The 27,550-nt window shown below is 41.5% G+C and overlaps 2 protein-coding genes across 2 annotated transcripts in view; one reads left to right on the top strand and one right to left on the bottom strand.

Annotated features, from left to right (window-relative positions):
• The window catches only part of wsb1 (WD repeat and SOCS box containing 1), a 45,677-nt gene that overhangs the window by 10,741 nt on the left and 7,386 nt on the right, over positions 1 to 27,550 (bottom strand). Inside the window, exons 2-5 of the mRNA XM_076734996.1 lie at positions 26,579 to 26,747; positions 10,953 to 11,221; positions 6,410 to 6,541; positions 181 to 281 (exon numbers count right to left, since the gene is read on the bottom strand). Coding sequence (XP_076591111.1) covers positions 181 to 281; positions 6,410 to 6,541; positions 10,953 to 11,221; positions 26,579 to 26,747 — 671 coding nt within the window. The remainder of the gene's footprint in view (positions 1 to 180; positions 282 to 6,409; positions 6,542 to 10,952; positions 11,222 to 26,578; positions 26,748 to 27,550) is intronic.
• LOC143323313 (uncharacterized protein C17orf113-like) lies at positions 1,241 to 3,377 on the top strand. Its single transcript, XM_076735124.1, has one exon. It carries the CDS (start codon positions 1,241 to 1,243, stop codon positions 3,305 to 3,307), a length of 2,067 nt encoding a protein of 688 aa, XP_076591239.1. The 3' UTR covers positions 3,308 to 3,377.

Genomic DNA, 27,550 nt, shown 5'->3' with positions numbered 1-27,550 from the left:
TAGCTCAACTTTTTATCACACTGAGCACAGTTTGTTCTACGGTGGAAATGGGAGGGCAGGGCAGATATGGTTGTTTTTTTTTTCATTTGTAGGCTGATTGAGCATAACTGGTCACAAGCAACTGCACACAGATTAGCTAGCAAACCCAACAAAAAATTAACAAGAAACTTGTACACGTACTGCTTTGCTGGCACCAACTGAGCACAGGATGGAGGAGTTAGGAGAGAAAGCGCTGCAGTACACCCAGTTCTGATGCCCCCGCAAAACCTTCATCATATTACCTACAAGACAGAAACAACATTATCTCAGATGAAGCAGTACACCATGTTCTTTACTGTCAAAGCCCACTGCTGTCATGTGTCATAATAATATTAATATTTGCTGGCTGTCTTAATACTTGCTGGCTGTAATGACTTAATTTCCCCGGTGTGGGATCAATAAAGACTTATCTTATAATCAGTCTAAGCTATTGTAAAGATTTTTTGCCATTTCTATATTTATTTTACAGCAGACACTATAGGCCCCGTTTCTAACTGGCATTATGGTGTGTCTTCGGTGATATGATCACAACAGCTCTAAGTAGGCCAGTGACCACTTGGATCTCAACTTCCCTGCTCTATGTGCAAATAACCACATGCATCTTTCCTTTTGCAAAGACCAAATGCATTGTTGTCTTTAAAAGATGTCCCAGTGATAGCAGCCAATACACTAGGAAAAACGGACACATTTTTTACACAAAGAAAAAAATAACTTCAATGTATAACATTTGTCGAATGTACAAGAGGGCCCAAATATTTAAGAATTTGTCACAGACATAGTATATAGTTACTACTGAAGCAACAACTCACAAAAAAGTCAATAAAGAAGTTAAATCAAAAATATAGTCTGGGGATTTCAACAGGGGTGACAAAGAAGAAGCCTATATTGGTTAAAGTTTACTGTATCTGTAAAATTTGACGTTTGCCATCAATAAAATGTTGACTTCTTTCATAAATAGTGTAAATATTGAAATAAGTTGTCAGCTTATTAAAACAGCTGCTAAATGTAAGATGCAGGGGTCGCGTTAACCGAAAATTTTCCGTCGTTGACCGGTTTTTTAAAACGGTGACGGAAAAATCTGAAGGCCATCTGTCATTTTGACAGATTGCAATTCACACCCCTGACCACTTGGTGGCGAGTGACCATATTAATTAGCTATTGTCTCTCTTGATGCATGACCTCGTTGGCTTCACTCGGAAAAATGTCACGGCAGCTGAGTGTCCGAAGTTTCTTCAAAAAGCCCAATAACGATGATGGTGTCGATAAAAGAGGTGAAAAAAGAGGGACTGATGCAGTGGAGGATGAAGGACAAACAAGTAATCAGCCGTCGGTAACTACGGAGCGAGCAAGCGGCAGCAAGGAGGTCAGGAGGGAGTACAGAGTTCAGTGGGAGCAGGAGTTCTCCTGGCTGAGGAGGGAGGATGGAAAAATGTTCTGCGACATATGTAAAAAAGCCAATATGAGTAACGGATTTGTCCGAGGATGCACGAACATGCAGAAATCAGCATTAACTGACCACCAAAATAGCCATAGCCACGTTGAGGCTTCAAGGGTGCTCAACCAGAGTGTGGCTATGATTAAGCATGTGGAGAAATCACAGGTTGCCTGCAACGAGGCATTAAAAACACAACTTAAGGTTGTGCTGCATATGGCTAAAACAAACACCCCAAGCCACCTGTATCCTGACCTGATAAACCTCTTACAGTCTGCCGGCTGTCCAAACCTTAACAGTGCACACACATACACCCACCATGAGACAGTCAGTGAGATGGAGGAGGCCTTAGCGAAGACCATAACCAGCGATATTGATGACCGCATCGCCAACAGCAGATATGTTGGAATAATAGTAGATGAAACCACTAATATCACGGTGGAGAAAATGCTAATCACATACCTGACACTTCAACAGAAAGGGGAGCCTGAAACTGCGTTTATCGGCAATTACGCAATTCCCTCTGGCACTGCTGAATGCATCACAGCAAAAATAAAAGATGTGCTGTCGGGCCGTGGGGTCGCTATGGCTCGGGTTGTTGGACTTGGAAGTGATGGAGCGAATGTGATGGTGGGTCGAAAGGCCGGAGTTGCACGGCAGTTGCGCCAGAATGACTGTCCCTTCCTTGTAAACATTCACTGTGGTGCGCACAGGACAGCGCTTGCTGCCCGTGATGCCTCCACGGCTGTGCGTCAAGTAAGCGCATATGTCACCACTGTTAATAACATATACACATACTACAAGAATTCCCCCGTGCGAACATACAGACTAAATGAACTTCAAAAAGAAATGGGGGAACACGACCTGCTGAGCCTAAAACAACCATCGGCTACACGCTGGCTGTCGCTGGAGAGGGCAGTTAAGGGCATACGTGCCAACTGGGCTGCTCTGGTTTCGGAGTTGAGCGAGGAGGAAGATGCGAAAAACTGCCCGGTAGCTAAGGGCATCAGAAAGCACCTTCAAACATACACGTTCCCTGCTTTGACTCACTTGCTGACTGACGTTTTGCCCGTGGTGAACCGCATGAACCTCACCTTCCAAAAAGAAGACGTTAACATCTCCTCCATCTCACCTGTCGTGAGCATGACTGTGGCCAGTCTGGAAGACTTGATGAATGGGCCAGGTGAGGCGGAGAAAAAATTCAACGAGGCCTCACAAGATGGCAAGTTCTGTGGCGTCACACTTACACATGCAGACGCGCAGACATTTTCAACTTTACGCACAGAGTACATCGCGGAGGTAATCAAATCAATCAAAAAAAGATTCCCATCAGAGCATCTGAGCACCATCTCTGACCTGGACACCGTACTCAATGCATCTCGCTATCCGGGTGCTGACAGCGCATTGAAGAGTTATGGACAGGAGGCTTTAGAGCGCGTCTGTGACCACTACGGGTCACAGACCGGTGCAGCTGAACCACTGGTGCAGAAGGAGCGCATGCTGCGGGATTTCCTCCCGCTGAAGCGAGTGCTTGCGGGATCAGGAAAACCCTCGTTCAGAGAGTCTTGCCGACTTCTGATCACTTCACTTGGAGAAATGTTCCCTGATTTCAAAACTTTGGCTGAAGTGGCGCTTGTAATTCCAGTCTCCAGTGTGGCAGCAGAGCGCGGATTCAGCCTCCAGAACAACATCAAAACAGCCATGAGAAGTCGTCTGTCTGAGGCAAAAGTCCAAAACCTCATGACAATAGCCTCTGCAGCAATCCCACTTGAGACATTTGATTACGCACAAGCGGGCACCCAATTCAAGTCCATGCGGACCAGGAGGAAGGTGTGAGACTGCGTTCAGGCCACAGCAGATGAACTGTTCATATTTTAAGTGCAATCGTTTAATTGCATTGTTCATATGTAGCTACTGGGGCCACAGTTAGTGGTTTTTGTCACTGCGGAGAAAATTTACATATTCATCTGCTTGATGTGTGATGGCACGGTGTGGATTCACTGTTAAGCTTGTTCGGACTGAATATTAATTAAAAATGAATGAAAATTAAATGCTATTGAATATATCATTATTATCATTTAAAAAATTTAAGTGACCGGTAAAAATAGATTATGACGGGATTTTTATGACCCTGTCAGTCAAAATGACATACAACGAAAAAGTCTAGCGCAACCTCTGGTAAGATGTAATGTAGACACGAGTGGCTGACAGGCTGGAACAGCAATCCCATGACAAAATAAAAGAATGTATTTTAAAAGGAACAACTTAATGTGCTGCATATAATGCCTAATTTACAAGAAGACACAGAAGATTAAGAATTTGCTGTAGCTGTTAGCTAAGTTTATTAACTTTCTCCTCAGTCAACAACTCTCAAAAGTGCATAATTTTTAAGAAAGTCCGGGGATATTGTGGTTACTAATTCAATGGTGAAACCAGATGAAATAGACACTATGATCAGAAACATCTGCTGCTTTTCTTTGCCAAACACATCATTTGCATTACAGTGAACCAAAATCAGACAGCATACAAATATATGTGAACACGTGAATGCTGACTTGTGTTGTAACAGCACGTTGAGTGGTCGTTAAGACTGGAAAAGCACTATATAAATACGGTCCATATGCATGGGGCCATCATCCATATTTGACCCAGGCCCCATACACAGGCCTAGGGTCACATGATCTGTAAAGGAGTGTGTGATTTTCAGCAGCACTGAAGGGCTGCATATTGTGGTTCACGCAGACCAAACAGCAGATCAGGGAGTTTTATCATGTGTGTAACATGTGTGTGTGACTGTCTTTTCACTGGGTCACATTCTTTAAATTTAAAGCTTGGCCCTGGCCCCTGTATCTGTCTCCTACTTCTCTTTGCAAGATGCCGCTGTGTTAGGTGGCCGCCTGTTGCAGTAGCTCCGTTTTCTTTGTTTTTTCTTTGTTCATTTAGTGTTTTTTTTTTTTTTTTTTCATTTTTAATTCTATCTTTTAACTGTGCTGTTGGGAACTGTGTCAGCTTTACACATTTTTTGGTGGCTCTCCTGTTTTTGCACTCTTCATAATCCCGGACCTGTTACCATCCAGGAACGTTTCTGTAGCCTGGACATTTAGCTGCTAGCTGTGGGGATGCAGCCTTATTATTTGCCTCGGGAGTTCACGTCTTCCATCGTGATCACTGTTTACATGCCTCCGAAGGCTCCACCATAGCGGAACTACAAACGCAGCAACCAAACGCATTTGTAGTCATTACTGGGGACTTTAAAAAAATACTTTGGACAAAACTCTGCTAACATTCCATCAATTTATTAACTGTCCCACCAGAGACAACACCACACTGGATCTTCTGTATGCTAATGCAAAGGATGTATACAGTGCCACAGTCTGCTAAAGGAAGAAACAAGCCTTCAGGTCCGAGGACAAAAAAGAACTGAGGAGTGTTCAGCACAAGCTAAGGGAAAAGCTGAGGCAGAGCAGAGATGCCTACAGGAGGAACCTGAGATCACAGGGCTCAGGGCAAGAGACAGACCAGCAGCCGGCAGCATTGAGAGGGCCAATCAGCTAAATCACTTTTTTAACAGGTTTAGCTCACAGCCAGGAATAGCCTTGCATTCCCCTGCCCCCTCACACCTCACTACTGTCCACGACGGCCTCCATAACCCCCCTCTGCCCAAGCTTTCTCTCTTCTACCCTCAACCCCCCCTGGTGATCCCTCCCTTGGACTCAACTCCCACATCCTGTACCATCCCCCACAGCACCCCCTCCACTAGCACCATCCCCTGCCTGACTGCATGCCAGGTAAGAAGACAGCTGGACTGCTGTAGCGTGCTCACTCCCACCTGGATTGTAGTTAAATACCATTCAGCCGCTGCTCCTGGGTGAGAAGCTGCGAGTGATGGGAGTCGACACAACCACTATCTCCTGGATTACTGACTACCTGACAGACTGATGAGGAAGGCCAGCTCCATTAAGGGCTGCAAATTAGACACTTATGAGGAGGTGGGGGAGAGAAGGACACTGGACAGACTGTTATCCATCATGGATAACCCTGAACACCCTATTTACCACCTCTTGGACAGACAGCGGAGTTCCTTCTCCAATAGACTGCTCCAGCTCTGCTGTCACAAGGACCGCTTCAGGAAATCATTCCTGCCACGAGCCATCACACTGTACAACAGTAATTTAAAAGGTTAATCTCTACCAAACTCATAAACCCCAATATTCAATGTTTACATATTATTTGCACTACTGGAATATTGCACATACTGTTTATTGTTTACATTTATTCATTGTCTACAACTTGCACATATTTTTTTCTGGTATATAGTTTATAGCTCTGGCTTACTCTATTAAAAAATGCTGTTAATACTTGTTCATATACTTAGTTATGTTGCATTTTTTAATGATATTATCATAATATTATATATGTACTAAATATTATAATACATATTATATAACTATAAATTTCGTTAAACTTGAATATATTTTTAACAACTGCTATTATTCTATGTTTGTATACTTATTTTAAGAATTGCTGTTTCCATGTAAATACGCTTAGTTATATTTTTGAGAACAATCTTTTTCTCTTAGTTTTCATTACTCATCCTTATTCGTCTTTATTGTATATATATTTAATGTTAATGTTTATGTTTAAACTGCTGCTGCAAGAAAATAATTTCCCAAATTGGGACCAATAAAGCAAAAGTCTAAGTCTACTTTACACTAATTACACTGTTTGTTTGTTTGTTTGTTTGTTTGTTTTGTCAATTCAGAGAACTGGTATTTATTTTGTAAAAAGTACAGCAGACCTCTGGTATCTCAGTTGAAGAAACAAGAGGTATGCTGTCACCTCATTACAACTGAAGTAAAAGAAAGAACAAAATAAAAGCAAAGAAAAGCAAGTTGAGTTAAATTAAAGCTTCATATTAAGGACAGCTCATCTACATACCATCATCTTTGAGGTCCCACACACGAAGGGTCTTATCTCTGGATGCAGAGACCAACACAAGGCTGCCATCAGGAGCAAAGGTCAAGTCTCGCACAACATCAGTATGGTCCATCAGATTTAACAACAGTTTTCCTGTAACAAGCCATCAAGTAAAACAGGAGTACTGAAAAACTCAACCATAGTGAAGTACAAGAAATCACAATTTTGAGAACTTGTACTATTTAATGATGAAAATTTGAGTGACACAATATTTAAAGGCACAGAAAGAACTCTGTTCCTGCTCCAAAAGCCTCCACCTTTGTGTGCTTAACTGTGAACTACAAAGGAAAAACCACAACAATGAAACAGAAATGGAATTAGAAGTATAACCTGGAATGAAAGGACTAATGCTCTTTTGATCACTGAAAAGAAACTTTTTGTGTGGGTGTCTTAAACTTCAGTATGTATGTGCATTGACACTGTAGTGCAACTTGAAATTTAATATCATGGCTCCAGTTGTCCTCCTGAAAGACTGCCAATGGGCAATATATACAGTAGTTGCATATAAATTGAGGCCCCTTATTGGTGACCCCATTTTATGAGTATTTTATGGCAAGTGCTCTGAGGATGAATGTGGTGAAAAATATGCTGTCAGAGGTGGCCGTATAGTTGACATTGCTCATGTTCCACTCGTTTCTGGTGCCTCAGTGTTCTCTGTTGCCTTACTATGGTAGCAAGCTAGCAGGTATTGAGGCTGTGGAATAAGACAACTGATTTGACAAAGTCGGCAAACTTCGTACCTAATTTTGGCATCTTCAGTGGAAAACCAACAATACTTCAAAAGCGTCTCAGACGCTCTGGTGCTGTGATTTCCAGAGCAGCATGGCTTTGATGACTAATGTCCTTCTCCTTATTATGTTAGTTTATTGATAGGTCAGTCAGTTTAAGAGTGCCTTCTGCACAAAGATAACTACTTCAAACAGCATGTTAGAGTTAGGGCTAGGTTACCATGCAGTGGTAGAAATGTGTCCACTGGCAGAAGTTTGGCAACTGCCGCAGGAAATATCCCTTAAGCTGTGTTTACACGTTGTCATTCACAGTGTGTGTACTGCTACCCTGCTGCAGAGCAACCAAGTGGGTGTGTTGATAGCATCAGGGAGTGTAGCTTTTTCACTGCTTTTTTTGTTCTTGTTTGTGTATTGCTTTCCACCGTGTGTTTAAGTATAGCACTGTATAGTTATTTTAAACAATTTCTTAATTGAATTTACATAGCAATTACTATACAGTCATATATACCATTACTGTGACATTAAATTACATATACTGTGACAGAAGATTTTGGCCACATTGCCCACCCCTACACTGCGTGCACAATTATTAGGCAAGTTGTATTCCTGAGGACTAAATTTATTTTTGAACAAATACAGTGCTCTCAGGCAATCCAAAAAAACAAACCTCAAACCTGAGTATTTAACAAAAGAAAAGTGAGTTTTGGCTTCCTCAGGAGAATATCTATGTGTGCACAATTATTAGGCAACTGTTAGTGTGCAGAAGTATTATGCAACTAAATGAAAAACTAAAATTTTCCCTCTAACTTGTTTATTTTCATGTATCAGAGTAAGAATACCAAATAAGCAAATTTGAAATTTACAAATAAACCCTATATAGCCATCCTTCTTTTCAATCGCTGTTATGTGCCTTCCATCCATGGAGTCTGTTAGTTTCTTGATCTGTGGATGATCAACTTTTCATACAGTAGTCCCTAATGCTGTTCAAAGATGTGTATTGTCTTCCCTCACTGCAAATCTCACAGTTAAGAAGGGCCCACAAGTTCTCAACAGGGTTTACGTCAGGTGAGGAAGGGGGCCATGTCATTATTATGCCATCTATAAGGCCTTTGCTGGCTAGCTAGGACTTGGATGCATGTGATGGAGCATTGTCCTGCATAAAAATCATGGCCTTCTTGAATGATGTAGACTTTCTCCTGCTTGAAGAAAGTATCTCCTAAAAAAAGTATCTCCTAAAAACTGGCAATAGGTTTGGGAGTTGATTTTAAGTCCATCTTCAACCCAAAAAGGTCCAACTAGCTCATCCTTAATAAGAGCAGCCCATACCAGGACCCCACCTCCATCTTGCTGGCGTCTGACTCACAGTGGAGCTCTGTGCTCATTAGTGATCCGGCCACAGGCCCATCCATCTGGTCCATCAAGAGTCACTCTCATTCCCTAAAACCTTTGAAAAATCTGTCTTCAGATATCTCTTGGCCCAGTCTTGACGTTTCAACTTACAAGTGCATTCGAAAAGTATTCCCATCCCTTCACTTTCCCCACATTTTGTTATGTATACAGCCTTTTTCCAAAATTCCTTTATTAAATTCATTTATTGTCTTATCAATCTGCACACAATATCCCATAATGACAAAGTGAAAAGGTTATTTCTAGAATTTTATGCAAATGTATTAAAAATAAAAAGCTGAAATATTGCATGTACATGAGTATTCACACCGTTTACTGTGACACTCAAAATTGAGCTCAGGTGCATCCTGTTTCCACTGATCATCCTTGAGATGTTTCTACAACTTGATTGGAGTCCATCTGTAGTATATTCAATTGATTGGACACGATTTGGAAAGGAAAACACCTGTCTATATAAGGTCCCATTGTTGACAGTGCATGTCAGAGCAGAAGCCAAGCCATGAAGTCAAAGGAATAGTCTGTAGACAGATCTGGGGAAGGGTACAAAAAAATTTCGGCGGCATTGAAGGTCCCAAAGAGCACAGTGGTCTCCATTCATTAATGAATGGAAGAAGTTTGGAACCACCAGGACTCTTCCTACAGCTGGCAGCCCGGCCAAACGGAGCAATCGGGGGAGATGGGCCTTGGTCAGGAAGGTGAACAAGAACCCGACAGTCACTATGACAGAACTCCAGCATTCCTCTGTGGAGATGGGAGAACTTACCAGAAGGACAACCATCACTGCAGCACTCCACCAATCAGGCCTTTATGGTAGAGTGGCCAGATGGAAGGACAGCCCGCTTGGAGTCAAAAATCACCTACAGGACTCTCAGACCATGAGAAACAAGATTATCTGGTCTGATGAAACCAAAATTGAACTCTTTGGCCTGAATGGCAAGTGTCACATCTGGAAGAAAACCAGGCACCTCCCATCACCTGGCTAATACCATCCTCACGGTGAAGCACAGAGTGATCTTCGATGAAAACCTGCTCAAGAGTGCTCTGGACCTCAGACTGGGGCGAAGGTTTACCTTCCAACAGGACAACGGCCCCAAGCACACAGCCAAGACAACAAAGTAGTGGCTTTGGGACAAGTCGGTGAATGTCCTTGAGTGGCCCAGCCAGAGCTCAGGCTTGAACCTGATTGAACATCTCTGGAAAGACCTGAAAATAGCTGTGCAGTGATGCTCCACATCTAACCTGATAGAGCTTGAGAGGATCTGTAGAGGAGAATGGGAAAAATACCCCAAATACAGGTGTGCCAAGCTTGCAGCATCATACCCAAGAAGATTTGAGGCTGTAATTGCTGCCAAGGGTGCCTCAACAAAGTACTGAGCAAAGGGTGTGAATACTTATGTACATGCAATATTTCAGTTTTTTATTTTTAATAAACTTGCAAAAATTTCTAAAAAACCTTTTTCACTTTGTCATTCTGGGTCTATTGTGTGTAGATTAATGAGGCAAAAAATTAATCCATTTTGGAAAAAGGCTGTAACATAACAAAATGTGGGGAAAGTGAAGGGGTGTGAATATTTTCCGAATGCACTGTATGAGTCTTGTTCAGTGGTGGTCGTGTTTCAGCCTTCCTTACCTGGGCCATGTCTCTGAGCACTGAACACCTTGTACTTTTGGACATTCCAGGTAGGTTGCATTTCTGGAATATGGCAGCACTGGAGATTAATGGGTTGCTGGTAGCTTCACGTTTAATTCTTAGCAAGACTTTAAGAGTTAATTTGCGTCTTTTTGACTATTTGTAACAAAATGTTTGATTGTTCGGTGATCACGCCTCAATACCTTAGCTACTTCAAGAGTGCTGCATCCCTTTGAAAGGTATTTTACAATTTTGACTTTTCAGAGTCTGTTAAATCTCTTTTTGGCCAATTTTGTCTGAGGTAAAGAAGCTGTCTAATAATTATGCACAGTTTGATATAGGGTGTTAATCACTTTAGGCCACACCCTCCCTCATTACACCCATCACCTGATAAAGCTTAAATCTAACTAACATTCAAGTTTATATAGCTTAGAGTTGGAAAATATGCATGAAAATGACAATAAGGTCAAGATACTCACTTGCCTAATAATTGTGCACGCAGTGCAGTTGTACATATAGACTGAATTTTTATTTTCCCACAGTTGCCATAATGATGACATTCAAAATCCGACAAAAAGCCTGATTTTGTTGCAACAAAAACTTTCAATATCGCGGTTAGTTCATAGCATACCATCAGTTTAAACTTCAAAATGCATGCATTATTATCTTAATTATCTGCTAACCAGTTAATTAAGATGAAGAGGGAAATTACTTCTAATTAATGACAATGCATCCTCACCAGTGTAAACATCCCAGATCTTGATGCGACCATTGTTGAGACCTGTTGCCAGCAGCATCTGGTCTTGGCCAAACTTGAAGCGGTGCCACTCGATGTTAACGCAGCGGCTCTGCTTCTCTGGCACTGAGGAGCCAAAGGCTAAGCCCCAAACAATGTCACCACAGTCAATGGTGTGTTCACGGGGCTCACCAGCGGCTGGAATTACCTGGCCTGAGATTACCTGCCGGGGGTTTGAGGCGTTGGTGCCCTCTCCACCATGGGCGATTGAACTAAAGCAACAGAGAATGGAGAAAGATACAAAAGGAGGTCAACAAGAGACAACGCTGCCAAGCAATTGAGTCTGACTGACATAGGGTTTCTCTACTACATCACACAGTAAGTTGTATAATTTGATAATGTGTTGGAGGTGTGCTGGTCACAAACCACAGTAAGAGCCTGTTGCCTGAAGCCCTTTTCAGCTCACTGTGGATATGGAAATTCAGTACTTTTTTGCAGACGCTACAACAGTACTGAGAACCAAACACAGACGGACTTTTAAAAACAGCTAGGTTTCTCCCTCTCCAGTTTTCAGAATAGACACACATGAGTTTAGGTGCTGAAGACACAGCCAAGGAGAGGAGACTAACACAGGTTGGCTGTGGTCAGCAAGACCACCACAGCGCAGTTATCACTTGCTGTGAGGTTGTAGTGAAAATTCATGTTTTGGCTTGGCATGGTCGAGGCTAACACCGTCCGACCTGGACCCATGGAAAAAATGTGTTTTAACAAGTACTAGTCAGCTGCAAAATTTGGTATATTTTGCCACTACAGGAAAAAAGAAGCTAACGAAGCACTGCCTGCTGTCTGGAAACAACAAGCACTTGCACTAGAGACAATTTCAGAGTGTGGTTCTGAAAGTCACACTTTGAAAGCAAAAAGAGCCTGTTAAGAATGTGACATCAACACTATATAAGTAGACCTTTAATGACTTGCTCACTAATGGCCAGATCTACTAAAGTTTTGTGTGTATAAAAACGTGTGCAAACTCATTGCACAAGCAAAAAAAATGTACAAACTGATTTACTAACAGTGCACACTAAGGGTTGCGTCTTTCAAAGGTGCTGCATTCAGTTAGTACGTCTGCCGCAATGAATATGTAATATGGGGCGTTTACACGCAATTGTGTGTGTGTTGGGAGGAGAAAATGTAAATATATTAATTCAGCACCCGCAACGTGATATATCAAACCTGACAGCAATTTTGCTGATAGAAACTGCATCTATACTTAACACGTGTCAAAAGGAGGTGCAAACGGTTTGTATGTGTAATTGCGCACACATGGCTGCGGTTATTGTTGCAAGAAGGAGACATCGAAATGATGAAAGGAGACGCAAAGAACGCATTTTTTACCCTCGTGTGAACATTTTTGGAATGAACGAGGAAACACTCATTAAAATATATCGCCTATCCAGCATTGCCATTTTGGAGCTGTTGGAGGAACTCAGAGTGGATTTGGAGCCAGCCACAAGAAGGACTCACGCAATACCTGCAATGACAAAACTCCTTGCAAGTTTACATTTTTTTGCATCTGGGTCATTCCAGCGTGTGGTGGCTATTACAGCTGGGATCTCCCAATCCCGTTTTTCAGATGTGCTTTCTGAAGTCCTAAATCCCATGTCGCGCCAGATGGCCAAGTTTAACAGGTTTCCACGCACTCGACACTCATTAAATGAGACCAAACAAGACGTTATGCAGTAGCTGGATTTCCCAGAGTTATAGGAGCGATTGACTGCACCCATGTGCAGCTTGTGCCCCCTGCAGACACTGAGCATGAGTACATAAATCGCAAACACACGCATTCATTGAATGTGCAGTGCATTTGTGATGCCAAAGGGATCACTACCAACGTTGTGGCAAAATATCCTGGGTCAGTATATGACAGTTTTCTGTTTTCCAAGTTGCGAGATGGCAAGTTTTGGAGATGGCTGGCTTGTAGGTGAGTCAATTTGTAAAATCTTTTGTAAATAATTTTTTGCATTAAAAACAATAGCATGTTTCATATTGATTTATATGTTTCGTAAGGTGACAGTGCATACCCCCTACACTCCGTCCTCCTGACACCTGTTCTCAACCCAACCACTGCCGGAGAAATGAGGTACAATGAGGCCCATACCCGCACACAGAATACTGTGGAGCGCACCTTTGGAATCCTGAAGAGCAGGTTTCATTGTTTGGATCGCAATGGTGGAGCACTGCTGTACAAGCCAGAAAAAGTGGCCCAGATTGTAGTGACCTGCTGCATGCTACATAACATCAGCAAGCAACATGGGTTGGAGCATGACGCCATGCCGGAGGAGAATGCCAACATGCCCCCCGTATGGAGCAACAACCCAATACTGCGGGGATGCAGACACGCAGCAATCTCATTCAAAGTCATTTCTTGTGAGCTGTTTGGTATGTGCATTTTTATATTTCCATTAGGGACGCACATGGTTAACCGTTTAACCGTTAACCGATAACAGTAACTCTAACTGATTAATACTAACGGTCAATTTTGTTTTTAAGCTACGTAATTCAATCAACTCATGGGGGCGTGTCGACAGGTGCAACACATGCCATCACGTGCTTTCCATCACAGCCCACTTTACAGCGAAGATGAAGAGAGCAAAAAGGAGTTCTGTGTGGGACAATTTCGATCGGAAAGGGGAGGAGGTCATTTGCAAATTATGCGGTACAGCACTGAAATACTCCAGCAGTACGAGTACAATACAGTACCACTTAAGAAACAAGCATCCAGCATCAGACGATGGAGGACCATCGCAGCGAACTTTGCCCTCCATGATGGCCGGGAGAAAGTGTGACGCGTGGCGCGTGTGTCTCCATGCACGCTGGCATCATATGCAACATTAATATTACAGATATCAATGACGGCTCTGCAGATGACACCTGAAGTCACTGACTAATTCCAGTCTCCTTCGTGTTGTACAGTAGGGGAGGGTGTGTATCCTTGTACGCAATTACGCACAAAACACACATTACATTGAATATTATTTTTTTTATCTCCAGACACGTCGCGGGTCGTCCAGGTTTACAGTAAAATTGTTCGTAATGAAGCCGCAACATCCAGATAAACATTGAGCTCCATCAGAACTGTTTAAAAATCAGATTTCAGACGCTCAAACTTTATTTTGGAAATGAAGCAGAACACACAATTAAAGAAATCACCAGCGCGCTCGCTCTCGACATAATTTAAAAAGCAATAGCAGACGATTGAAGCCTACAGTACTGTTAATTATATCTAAAGCTTGTAGCTTTTTTTTTTACATTTTAGATGAGTAATCTAACTATTTGCCGTCATTGTAAATCTGCAGTTCAACACCGGACAGCGCCGAGTCAGTGACTCTCTGATTCCAACCTTTCCTTACATGGAAAGCCTTGTCTGAATGGTGGGACGTTTGTGTTTCTGAATAGCGGTATTTCGGGATGGTGATATGTCTAAATGGTGGTATGTCAGAATGGCAGCATGTCGGAATGACGGAATGTCGGAATGGCAGCATGGAAGGGCATTTAAATCTTATCGGTTAACGGTTATTAATCGTTAAAGGGCGTCGGTTAACGGTCATAAAAAAAATCCAAAATGTGCATCCCTAATTTCCATTCAATAATGCAGAAATACACCTATACACCTGATATATCTTACAGCTGTTTTTTAAATAGCTGTCTTCAGCCACATGTGTGACTGAAAGATAAAATCTGACGCAGCACAAAAATCTGAAAATGTAACATAATCAGTACTGTTACTCATTTTTGAAACATCCATGACAGGTGAAAGGAAACAAGTTTTCAAGAAGTTTTGTATTAAAAATAAGTCATTTTGTGTGTGTTTATCCCCAAATCAGTGATCACCTATGAAATTGTTATCTAAAGGGTTAGAATCCTGATTTTTTTTTTTTTTTTTTTTTTTAAAGATTTGGTAGTTTCGATCAGAACAGAAGTGGATTAACGGATTTAAGCAAAAAAAAAAAAGTTTAAAAATATATTTCTTATTTATCTTTTACAGCTGTACTTTTTAGTGGCTGTTTTCAGCCACAAACCACATTAGGGTAGTAAATTTGCCAAAGCTGTATTATTGACTTGAAAAATTCAAAATCATATTTCCAAAGTTTGCGTTAAAGTAAGAAATCTCCCCAAAAACCATTCAATTTGCTGAAACACAGGCCAAAAAACGGACGAAAACATCCCCAACAACACATGGGTATGTTGTAGATTGGAATACAAATGCAAGACTGTTCCCTCTGGCTAGTGTGACCCAACAAACTGAAGAGCAGAGCATTGCAAAGTTAAGCAAATCAACATTTATTGAAAAAAAGATGACTGAAATCACTTTCTATATTCCAAACATTATCATCAAACGAAATACTCAGTCTCATTAACGTCTAATTATGTTAAGCCCCGCAAAATCATGTTAAAGACACATTGTTTCAGGGAAAAACAACCAATGCAGAAACATCGAAATCCCCCCCCCCCCCCCCAAATTCCACTCTGGGTTTTCTTAACAGTCCAATCAAAAAAAGAATGAAAAAACGATGCAGTTCTATTCCTTTGTTTACAAAACAACCAAAATGTTCAGTTCAGCTCAAGTTCAGTTTATAGGCCTTTTTAAAGATATCAACGAAAAGAAAACAAATTACTCACAGACATCATCTTGTCAGTCGGTCGGTCAGTCAGTCAGTCAGGTCCAGTCAGTCTGGAATCCGGTCCAGGGTTTGGCTGCTGGGTGTTTGGCATGGAAAGTTGACCGGCTTCTGACAACAGCAGAGTGACTCGATGGCAAATTAAACTGATCAGCAGGAGACGGAATGGAGATGGCGTATGAACCGCAGTGAGTAAACGGACATGAAAAGACAGATTTTTTTTCTACTGTACTTTTTGTCTACCTTATGAGCGTGCTGCTCCGACGCTTCCTCTGCACTCTCTCTCTCTGAGCCCCCTCAGGGGATTCGGATGTAGGAGTATTTAAATACTGCCGTGAGCCGGGAGCGAATGGGGTGAGTGAATGTCTGCATCCAGGGTATAAACAGATGATGACAAGTGTTTTTTCCAGGGATGTGTGCGCTGGTCTGATGTGACTGGTATGGTGCAACTTATATGAGTTGTCACAACTTGCTGGCAAAAGCCTGCCGGATACCACGCTTGGGTTGCATTTTTGCAATTTTTGCGTCCCCACATCCTGTCAACCTCGTTGTCTACACACTTACATTAAAGTAACCACTGGAAGACCACAGCGGAAGGCATTGTTCCTGTATTATTTTAATAGTGTAATGCTGGAATTGAACACACAGGACTTCTTGTAACCCTGATTTCAAAGAAAGTTGGGACACTGTGTAAATAGAAATAGAAAGCAATCATCTGCAAATAAACTGTGTTAATCAACATGTTCTCAATGTAGTAATATTTTACATATTAATTAATTACTTTATTTATTTATTTATTTATTTATTTATTTTATTATATTTATAGAATTGTGTTTCACAAAGTGGTGAACCTCACCCCATCCTTGCTTGCAAACAACTCCAGCTTTCAAGGATGCCCCTTCCATACCCAGTCATAATACTGTCACCTGTTACCAGTTCCAAAGGGGTTTTTGAGCTTTCCATAAATTTTCCAGTATTTTGTTGCTCCTGTCCTAACTTGTCTGAAACATGTTCCTGGTATCAAATTCCGAATAAGCATATATTTACAAACGATAGATAAATTTGAATGAATTAAATCTGTGTTGCATTGCCTTCTACAATCAGAACATTATCGCTTTGCCTTCTGCAATCAGAACATTATATTACTGATATTAAATTAAACACATTGATTGTTCAGTGATATGAAAGACAGAGCTGTCCTGGCCTTGCTAACTCACTACAGACCAGGAATTTGGTTAGGTTAGCACTGTACAAACAAAAATTACCATATAATTCTTATATGGCTACCAGGGTTCTAAATTAACACCCGCCAACCCGCCAAATGCGGGTTAAAATTCATATTGGCGGGTGTAAATAAAAACTTACTAGCCAATTTGGCCGGTAATGCATTAGGCAATCATGTCAGTCAGAGCCGCTCTACAGTTCTTGGTCATTTGTCCCCCTGACAGTCTGTCCTACATTTCCCATGAACACTGTTGTAATGCTACGTGAAGACGTACAAGACGCCCATTGGCTGTGCGCAGGCACACTACAGTCTGTAGTGCAACCGGCGCGAGAAACCACGGAAACGCAAACACAAAGAAGAAGAATAATGAATGGCGGTGTATAAACTGTAAAAAAGGAGACTGAGCTAGCTAAAAGTAAAAAGTAAAGTTAAACTAAATGCTGCGGTGGTTGGGACAGACGTCTGGGGGCGAGAAGAGGAAGGAGGCAGGGGATGAGAATGTCGACAAAGCGTGCGAAATGAAGAAAAGAAAGTTTAACGCTAAATGGCTGACAGGTCGTGAATGGCTTGTGTTTGATCACGAAAATGCCGTCATGTTTTGTAAGGATTGCCGCATGTACACGAAAGAAAAAAACAAGACGAATAATTTTGTGGTGGGGACTAATAATTTTAAAGTCGAGGCAGTAAAGGACCATGAGAGTGCCCGAAGTCATCAGGAGAGCCTAAGGAGTCTGCAATACTGACTGCTGCACTATTTGTGTTTTCTAGTTGTACATACATAATTCAATTTATTACTAGTGCAATTTTTTGCAAGTGTTTAAGTCATGGCTGTTACTTATATATATTTCTTATTAAAGAAGGAAAGCAGAAACACTTTAAGTTGAAAGGAAAAATACATTTTATTAGGAATGTAACGATACCAAATACTTACTGGAAAAATGTCTTTTAGAAAATAATAAATCTGACAGCATTTTTTGTTTGTATAAATTAAATGTTTGCACTTTCTGTGTATATTTTGTTTCATGTGTTGTACTTTCTGTGCATTTTTCATGCCAACAATGTAAATAAAATGCAATCAAATGCATTCAGTGGCACTCATAATCTCTCTTATTTTCACCGGGAAAAAATTTGGCTAGTGGAAATTCTAATTGGCTGGTAACTTTAGAAGGTCACCAGCCACATTGGCTGGTGATCAAAAAAGTTAATTTAGAACCCTGATGGCTACACTCCCTGACTTTTTTCATAACCCCAGGCTCTCAAGAAGAGAAGGTGATTTAGCTGTTTCTTATAAGTCTGGTTTTGAGTGCCATCCTGTCACTTTTGGTGATTTTATTTCCTTTGAAGTTTTAAGTTTCTTTATTACTGGCTCTCCTCCTTTACCTTGCATCTTAATTTTAAGGCCGCCTAAATCAGTTAATTTAATTTCAGTTTGTTGGGGATTACCAGTCGAAGTTTTTGACCAAGCCTTCCTTCCCCATCACGCACCTTCCAGAGAGAAAGTACCTCAAATGGAGCTCCAGCCAACAGGGACAGAGCGGATTGTGTTGATTATGTTACATGATAGTAAATTATGGTAGTGGAGGAGTATTATAGAGAAGGAGAAAGAGAATACACTAACAGACATTAAGAAATAATTAAATTATTGGAGAAAGTGAATCTATGAATGGGTAACAAAAAAAAAGATACAAAAGATGAGGGATATAATATTCATGACAACGAACAAGTATGGAAAGAAAAATAAGTAACAGGAATTAGATGTATATAAAAATATGTTTTTGAAACGATTAAACCTTTACCAGGTGGGAAAGCTCCGGGTCCCGATGGATTCTGCCCATAAAATTAATAACAAAATGGCCAGGCTGATGGTGGAGCCACTTACCAGAATGTATACAGAGTCATTTGAGCGTGACATCTTACCGCCAACACTTAATTTGACCAATATTTAAATTAATTATTTAATTATTTCAAAGAAGGACAAACCCTCAGATTGCTGTTCATCATATAGGCCAATAAGCCTGGTTGGGGTTGATTGTAAATTGGTTTCTCAACTCCTTGACAGGATACTGGAGGTTCATCTTCTCTCATTAAGCCTGATGAGACAGGTTTTATCAGGAACAGGTTTTCACACTGCAGTGTTAGGCGCCTTCTTAATGTGATTCAAAATGCAAACTGCACTCAAGAGAGAATTTTATGTGAAGCTTTAGATGCAGCTAAAGCATTTGATAGAGTGGAATATGAATATCACTTCGAGGTTCTTAAGAGGTTTGGACTAGGGCCTGAATTTATTAAGTGGATTAGGCTGCTCTATAGCACCCCCATGGCGAGAGTGCTGGTTAATGGCTTCGCTTCAGAGGCCTTTCATCTTGGACAAGGCACGAGGCAGGGCTGCCCCTTGTCCCCTCTGCTATTTGCATTGGCTATTGAGCCATTGGCTGAGGCAATGAGGGGTGCAGATACAGTGCTTAACAAATTTAGACCACTACCCAAAGTAAGGTTTATGTCACAGCTGCCCTAAATAAATAGCATTGGTAATTACCAAAATCATTTTTTATGTTTCTGTACTGGTTAATACACCAATATGTGGAAGCTCTCTAACCAAAATGATATTTTCAATGCTAAAATCTAATTATTATTATAATTGTTATCCATGAATTTTCAAATTTACTGATTTACAAAAAAAACTGAAAAAATAGTAAAGCACATTATTATTTCTTGATTAATATGTCAAATTATAGTTATTTACTTGCATTCCTGAACAGAAAAAAAATATTTTAGTGGTTGAATGTTATGCTTGATTAAATTCTGACTTCTCAGAGAAACCCAGTGAGCCGGCTCAAAATTGGGTATAAAAAGGTGAATTCAGTTTGAAATTCCTCAATCCTGTTCAAAATGGTAGAACGTTGAGAGCTGGCTGAAAATGAAAGGAGTCCGCATTAAAACACTTCATGATGCTGGATGGTCTCTGAGGCAAATAGGGAAAGACATAAAGTGTTATCACAGTGTGGTCAACTATGTTTTGGAGTCAATTGCTGAGACTGGTACTTGCAAAATGCAACAAGGAAGAGGCAGGAAACGCAGTTAACTGAAGCAGACATGATGAGAAGAGTGAGTTTAATCAAAAGAATGTTCTCCTGAGAATCCTGTGCCCAATGCACATGCTCCCTTTGAGGATAAATATTCTGTTTTTTCTGATATTGATAAAGCTATTTCAAAATTTATCTGGCATAGGAAGAAACTGTGACTAAGTATGAAAACGCTGCGGCTACCTAGGTAGAGTGGTAGTTTCTCATTGCCTGACTTTAAACTTTATAATTGGGCATGTCATATGCATATAGTATTTGGTTGGCTGAAACATTTTATGGATCCTACTCAGGAAACCCAAATTGATGCTTGGAATTGCCGCTTATTATCTCCACTCAGCCTTGCTGTTACTGAGAAGTCTTTGCTCCCAGTCAAGGTGAAAAACAGCCACATTATGATGAACACAATTAGAACATGGGAGAGGATTCTTAAGCCTACTCAAAGTAAAGGTCCCACACCAGCCCTGAACCCCATTACTCAGAACAAGGCCTATCCCCCAGGACTTGGTACAAATTTATTTCGGTGTTGGCATGAGCATGGTAGAATTGTTGGAGATTTGTGACCAGCCACGAGAAAACCAGCAACAAGTCTGTCGGGCGCAAGTTGTGTAATTTTTTTTTTTTTTTAAATTAGCGATTTTTATTTATTTTTTTTTGCAGAATATGTAAGTTGAAATCATGTGTTTCAAACACTCCATGTTTCAAATAACAGTATTGGGGGCCTTAAAACCGTAAACTTTGTATTTGAATTTGGGTTGTTTTAGAGGACGTTCTCGGTCCCAGTTGGGGGTGTGGCTATTCAACAGTAGATTAGCATACTGGCTGTCTTTGGCTATTCACGCGCTTGTTCTTTTTTCGGCCAATCAGCTGCGCGTTAAAAGGGAACCACGTGGCTACTTATGCAGCCGCATAATAATCCAATCCCCTTTCTCCACATAGCCTGGCAGTTTTGAAAAGGACCGATAGCAAAAAAACATATAAGTGGAGCAGAGAGACGCCAGTGGGAGAGTGGAGCGAGAGCACGCCAACTTACCGCAGCGAATTACCGATAGTGAAATAAAACCCGCGACTTGAAGTACGTTGGTAGCAGAAGGATCTCCGTTGTTAGGAACGTCAGCAGCCGGACTCAAGGAGGATCGAATACTTCCGTAGAGTTTCCCGGGAGTGGCCGGCGTCTGTGGAGTTAAGAACGACGCGGTCCGACGCCAATCCTGACCGTCTCTGACTGACTGAGTCATGACGGGTCCCGAGTATTGTGAGTACTGTACATATTCGCCTTATTCACTCGTTGCACTGCGCTAAGAGACGCTATCCCGGTATGCAACATTCTGATTTCCTGTTTTGATTTCGTTGGGAAGATCTGTGGTAAAACCCGGAGCGGACTTTTGAATGTACTTTTCGTTGATAAGGAAAACACTGGATTGAACTGAACTGTGGGGAAAACCGGGGCAGACTGTCACTTTGAGGGATTGCACTGAATACTATTGCCACACACATACATGCCTATTGCATGTATGTGTGTGGCATGTATATTGCTCACTGTTGAACGTTACGTTAGTGTTCATTCAAAGTCACATACAGGGATTACAAACTGTTTTCTCATGCTAGATGCTATGGCTATACCTTACATTGTTTTTAGCTAGCTCAGTATTGTCATTTTAAAATGCAAATGATATGCACATCGAAACTTATGTGAGATCAGATGATCATATTATAAGCTGTACTGGGAGGTTTAGATATGGTAATATGAGCATCTGCTATTAATTTGAATAACACACCAACCTGATGATGTGCTTGAATAATGTGTGAATTACACACCTTTGGGTGCATGAATAAAGTATTGACTGTGATACTAATGTGCCTTTGAGCATGACCCATGTTTTCTTTGTTTTCCTTTTTCAGAATTGGCAGAAACACTCTGACTGACATCTTCAAACATAGACAGGATCCATCCCCCTGCACCGCAGAGTGACAGAATTTATTTTATTTTATTTAATATTAGAAATAAGTATTTGCTCCTTCTAACTCTTAAGTATATTTTTATTCAGGGACTTTTTGTAAGAAAAGAATTCCATTTCCATTTGATAACCATCGTTCAAACTACAATAGTTTCTGTCCTGCGGGCTAACAGATACCAGATGTCACTGATAGCTAGACCAGTAGGGGGTTGGACTTATGTAAATGAGATGCAATGAGCAGCACTGTGTTACCTGGCTCCCCCAGTAGGTGAGAATCTTTCAGGCTGGATTTCTCACTAAACTAGTTTGAGAAGTTACTACATTCAAATGGCCACATCTTCTTCAAATATTTTCATATTTCCATGTGTTAGACATCGTTGGAAAGCTTAGAATCTATAGTTTCTGTAAATAACTCAAAATGCCTCCTGGGAGACTTGTTGCTGGCTTTCTTGTGGCTGGTCACATTTGTTTGAGGGCGATAAATTGTCTTTCGAACAAGTAAGGGCCAAATATAGAGTACCATCTCAACATGTTTATGGCTCCATCCAGGTCAGACATGTTATTAGTAGCCTAGGTCTCGCTGAAGCCCAGCCAATAGCCTCAGTTTTTGACTTATTTTTGTTACAATAATTCAACAATTCAACACAACAAGAAAATTATTTCCCACTTATATAGTAAACTATCCATCCATCCATCCATTCCCACCCGCTTATCCGGGGCCGGGTCGCGGGGGCAGCAGTCTGAGCAGGGACGCCCAAACTTCCCTCTCCCCGGACACTTCCTCCAGCTCCTCCGGGGGGACCCCGAGGCGTTCCCAGGCCAGCCGAGCGACATAGTCACTCCAGCGTGTCCTGGGTCTTCCCCGGGGCCTCCTCCCGGTGGGGCATGCCTGGAACACCTCCCTAGGGAGGCGTCCAGGGGGCATCCGGAACAGATGCCCGAGCCACCTCAGCTGACTCCTCTCGATGTGGAGGAGCAGCGACTCTACTCTGAGCTCCTCCCGGGTGACAGAGCTCCTCACCCTATCTCTAAGGGAGTGCCCCGCCACCCTGCGGAGGAAACTCATTTCAGCCGCTTGTATCCGGGACCTCGTTCTTTCGGTCATGACCCAAAGTTCATGACCATAGGTGAGGGTAGGAACGTAGATTGACCGGTAAATCGAGAGCTTCGCCTTTCGGCTCAGCTCCTTCTTCACCACGACGGACCGATACAGCGACCGCATTACTGCTGCCGCTGCACCGATCCGCCTGTCAATCTCACGCTCCATTCTACCCTCACTCGTGAACAAGATCCCAAGATACTTAAACTCCTCCACTTGAGGCAGGATCTCTCCCCCAACCCGGAGGGAGCAAGCCACCTTTTTCCGGTCGAGAACCATGGCCTCGGACTTGGAGGTGCTGACTCTCATCCCAGCTGCTTCACACTCGGCTGCGAACCGTCCCAGTGCACGCTGAAGGTCCTGGCTCGATGGAGCCAACAAGACAACATCATCCGCAAAAAGCAGAGACGAAATCTGCCGGCTCCCGAACCGAACCCCCTCCGGTCCCTGGCTGCGCCTAGAAATTCTGTCCATAAAAATAATGAACAGAACCGGTGACAAAGGGCAGCCCTGGCGGAGTCCAACATGCAACGTATAGTAAACTACAGTCCCTCAATTCATGTAACATTGACAAAACCAAAGGTTCATGGCACAGGGACTTGGCAACTGAGTTTGGAGAGGAAGCATGGTCAGATGCAATAGCATCAATAGGCAAGATCTTTTTGCGCAACAGACTAACTGAGAGCCAGTACAGGATCCTTCATAGATTATATTTCCCGCCCCAGGAATTTAACTTAATTTTTGTTAAGAACATACAAATAGATCCTGGTTTATTGCTACTAAATCTTTCACGAGAGGAACTTTCTGTGTCCGGTCTCCAGCAAAAACTCCTGTACAAGTTACTTTTGTTAGCTAGGAGATGCATTTTATTCCTGTGGATTAAGCCCAGACCTCCAACTGTTAATCAGTGATTGAGAGATATTGCATCTTGACAATCACTGATGGACCTGACGGGCTACTCAGAGCTATATTACAGTCACGTTATGACCAGCGAATGGGAAATGAAAAGTTTGGTCCTACAGACTCTTTTCCAATCACACAATGGACTCTACATAGCTGAGGTTTTGCAATCTGTTTTGGAGTTGGATCATAATCACGGTATGGCTGCCGTTACAGACAATGCAGGAAATATGGATGTAGCAGTGAGAGAGGTCGGAGTGTCCACACATCATAGTGTTTTGCACACACTTTACACTTTGAACAAAGGCCACTCCAGCTGTCTGCTTGGTTGAGTGAGGCATGTATCAGCGTTTTTCACTACAGTTTAACTACCACAACTGAGGTGACCACCAAACAGAGACTGTTAAGCCTGCCAGGACGTACATAAACTGATCATTGATGTGGCCACCAAATAGAACAGCTCTTTTAATTATCTTATTAAAGGACTGCTACTGACTGCTGAAATGTTTTTGTTTACAGAAGTATTCCCCTCTGTTAGCCCTGTTATTTTGCAGATTTTTAACAGTTCTTTTCTAGATGTATTGTGACTATCAACTTTTAATTAGTCACTGAGAGGGAGAAGGCAGGGATCTGTCTGAGGCGCTGAGTCCAAGAAAACATGAAGCAATTGCTGCTGTTCTTGGGTGTTTATTGACCCTTTAAGTAAAATCAAACTTTTGACCTGGACCTTTAGATGGTAAATGGCCTTTGCGGTCAACAGAAATATAGGCACCATACCTCACCCTCACTCTGTAACAAACAAACTGATCCCCAGGTGGGTGCAGGTGATATCAATCAAGCAATCACTCTGCCCCAGAGACACTCACACCGAGCCACACCTCCACATAGACACACCCACACAGTGACAAGGTGAGAAAACATATCCCAGCTCCTACACTAGACACTAATTAACTACAGACCAATCCAAACCGTCTTTTTTATCTAAGTTTCTGGAGAAAGTAATTTTATCCCAACTGATATCTTTTAATAATAACAACAGTGTTTTTATTTATTATATACCAAGACAGCACTTGTTGAGGTTACCAATAGCCTACTTCTAATTGCAGAAAGAGGTGGCTGCTTGATTTTAGTTCTCTTGTGGTTCTCAACTGGTATGGCTTTGGGACCCACCATCACTCCTTAATGACAAGCCGCAACCCAAATCGAGGAAAGAACATGGCACTCCACTGCATAAAAAATCCCCTTCAAAATAAAAGCACAGAATTAATTTCTTAACATTTTTTTTTTCCCTAGGCAAAGGCCCGCAAGCCACTGAAAACGGGTCCCACCAGTTGAGAATCACTGCTCTAGACCAGCGGTTCACAACTGCTCTGGCTTCGGGACTCACCATCATCCCTTAATGACAAATACCAACATGAATAGACAGCACTCCGCTGCATAAAGAAAATCCCCTACAAAATAAAAGCACAGGATTTTTTTCTGAAACTCCTTGGTTCATCTTTCACAAAATAAACTGGAAGAACAGCCACCACAATAGTGCTACATTTTCTCACAATATTTTTTGTTATTGTAAGTGTCTGCTGACACTTGGAAAGGATCCCTACAAAGATACCTTCTTGTTTAACAGTAAGATCCGTTTTGTTTCACCAAAAAAACTCTGTTATATCACTTTGACCAAAGCCACCAGAGTCCATTCACAGAAACAGTGCCTTTATCATCATAAACAATTCATTCAAAAGCAACTAAAACAAAATAAAACTCACCAAAACTTTCCTGGTTCAATTTTCCACTGTTCCAGCAATCATCATTAACTCTGGTTTGGTTGAAATAAATTCATAATTCACAGATTTTGGAGATGAGCAAGAGAGCGAGCAGACATCAAGGAAGCGGAGAACAATCAGGCTATTTGACCGGAACTTTTTTATAGGTGTCCTACAACACTTTTTAACGCACACCCTGCAGCCAATCAGAATCGAGTATTCACCCAGACCATGGTATAAACAGTACTATCAATGCAACTGCCGCTGGGGTACATTCTCCTCCAACACCAACCCACATTTGAATATAAATTTGAATTTAGAATACGTGTTGACAACTCGAGTCAGCGGTTGTGTATTACACAGTGGTTGTTCATACAGGCATCAGAGATAGAAGCAGGCAGTGACCGAGCGAGCAACAGAGCCCAGGCCAGGCAGCATTTCAGCTGTGAGTTTTGAGAGTGTATTCCTGCTTAAAATATTACCATTCTTAATAGGATTAATAATTCATTACAATTTCATGTTTATAGAGTGCGCTTAAAATGTTCCCATGTTCCCACCACTTTCTCAATCAACCTACAACGTTGCTTAAGGTTCAAAAGTTTTACGCCAAAACGTGAAGTTTGTTGTTACATTGCCACCATCTGACCAATTGGTCTAATTTTTTATTTTGGTCTGAGTAGTGGGTGAGATTTCCAATCTATCTATCGAGTTTAGGAACTGTAGCTGTTACTTTAAAGCGGAAGAAGAAGAAACCAAGAGAGGTGAATAAAATGCCAACCATAACCACATTAGTCATAATACCAGTTTACAAGGATTTCAGATTCTTAACCAGTCTTAACTATTCAACACAATCATGAATGTGTATGTTAATTTTCTATTAATCATGGTTCCTACATATAAGTAGTGCATTCCAGTTTTAAATGATACTTACAAGTTCTTCAGGCATTTTGTCCAGGGAATGAGCTTTACAATTCGATGTCCCTGCGACCAAGCAAAGTAGGAACCATTGGGTGCAAAGGCTACTGTCCAAGCCTCACGCCCAGACTTCTGATCAAAGGGAGCAACAGGCACCAGGAGCTCACCAATGAACTTAGCCTTACCTGGAAAAACAATAACACTGTTACTTCAGCAACACCTGACAGAATCACTGATTAACATGTTACAACCCCTCTGCTTATTCAGGCCTAGCCACAGGAATTCCAAACATCCCTTAGTAACCTCCTCACTCACTTGGGAGGGCTTGTCACTAATGCAGGTATCTGATTGGTTATCTGTGCTAACCAAACTATTTATACAAAAACAGTGGGTGGGGAACATTACAAGGTAAACAGGTTTGATGCTCTATTATATAATGGATTATAATAATTACTGAAACACACACATGCATTTTAGCATTTGTTAGACTGGTCAAGAAACTATGTACAGCATAAACTAAGAGGGATATACTCTATATATCCACATTCTTGATCCATATTTAACCTCTTAAATTATTAACTTATACTTGCCCCAAGTCAATTTGAAAAGGACAGTCTGATTAACTTTGAAAATGTACCTAGCCTGCAAATCTAATAAATTCCGGTCCATTTCACCTTTAGTGTATTTGAAGAGACAATGCTAGCAAAGTGCTGCAAAAACTGTTGTTCGGAAGTATTTAACAAACACATTTAAAACCATTGCTCCTGGCCAGAGTTGAATCAAACCTGAATGCACACACACACACACACACACACACACACACACACACAGCTCTGGAAAAAAGTAAGAGACCACGGCAAATTTTTCTGAAATCAGCATCTCTACATGTATGACAGCCATTCCATTCCAGTGTCTGTTGAATTCCAATACAAGCACACCTCATTCTACTTTATGAGGTACTGATTAGGTCATCACCTGAACCAAATCT

The sequence above is a fragment of the Chaetodon auriga genome, chromosome 7, assembly GCF_051107435.1.
Source record: "Chaetodon auriga isolate fChaAug3 chromosome 7, fChaAug3.hap1, whole genome shotgun sequence".
Taxonomy (NCBI): domain Eukaryota; kingdom Metazoa; phylum Chordata; class Actinopteri; order Chaetodontiformes; family Chaetodontidae; genus Chaetodon; species Chaetodon auriga.
This window is presented reverse-complemented; position numbering and strand designations above follow the sequence as displayed.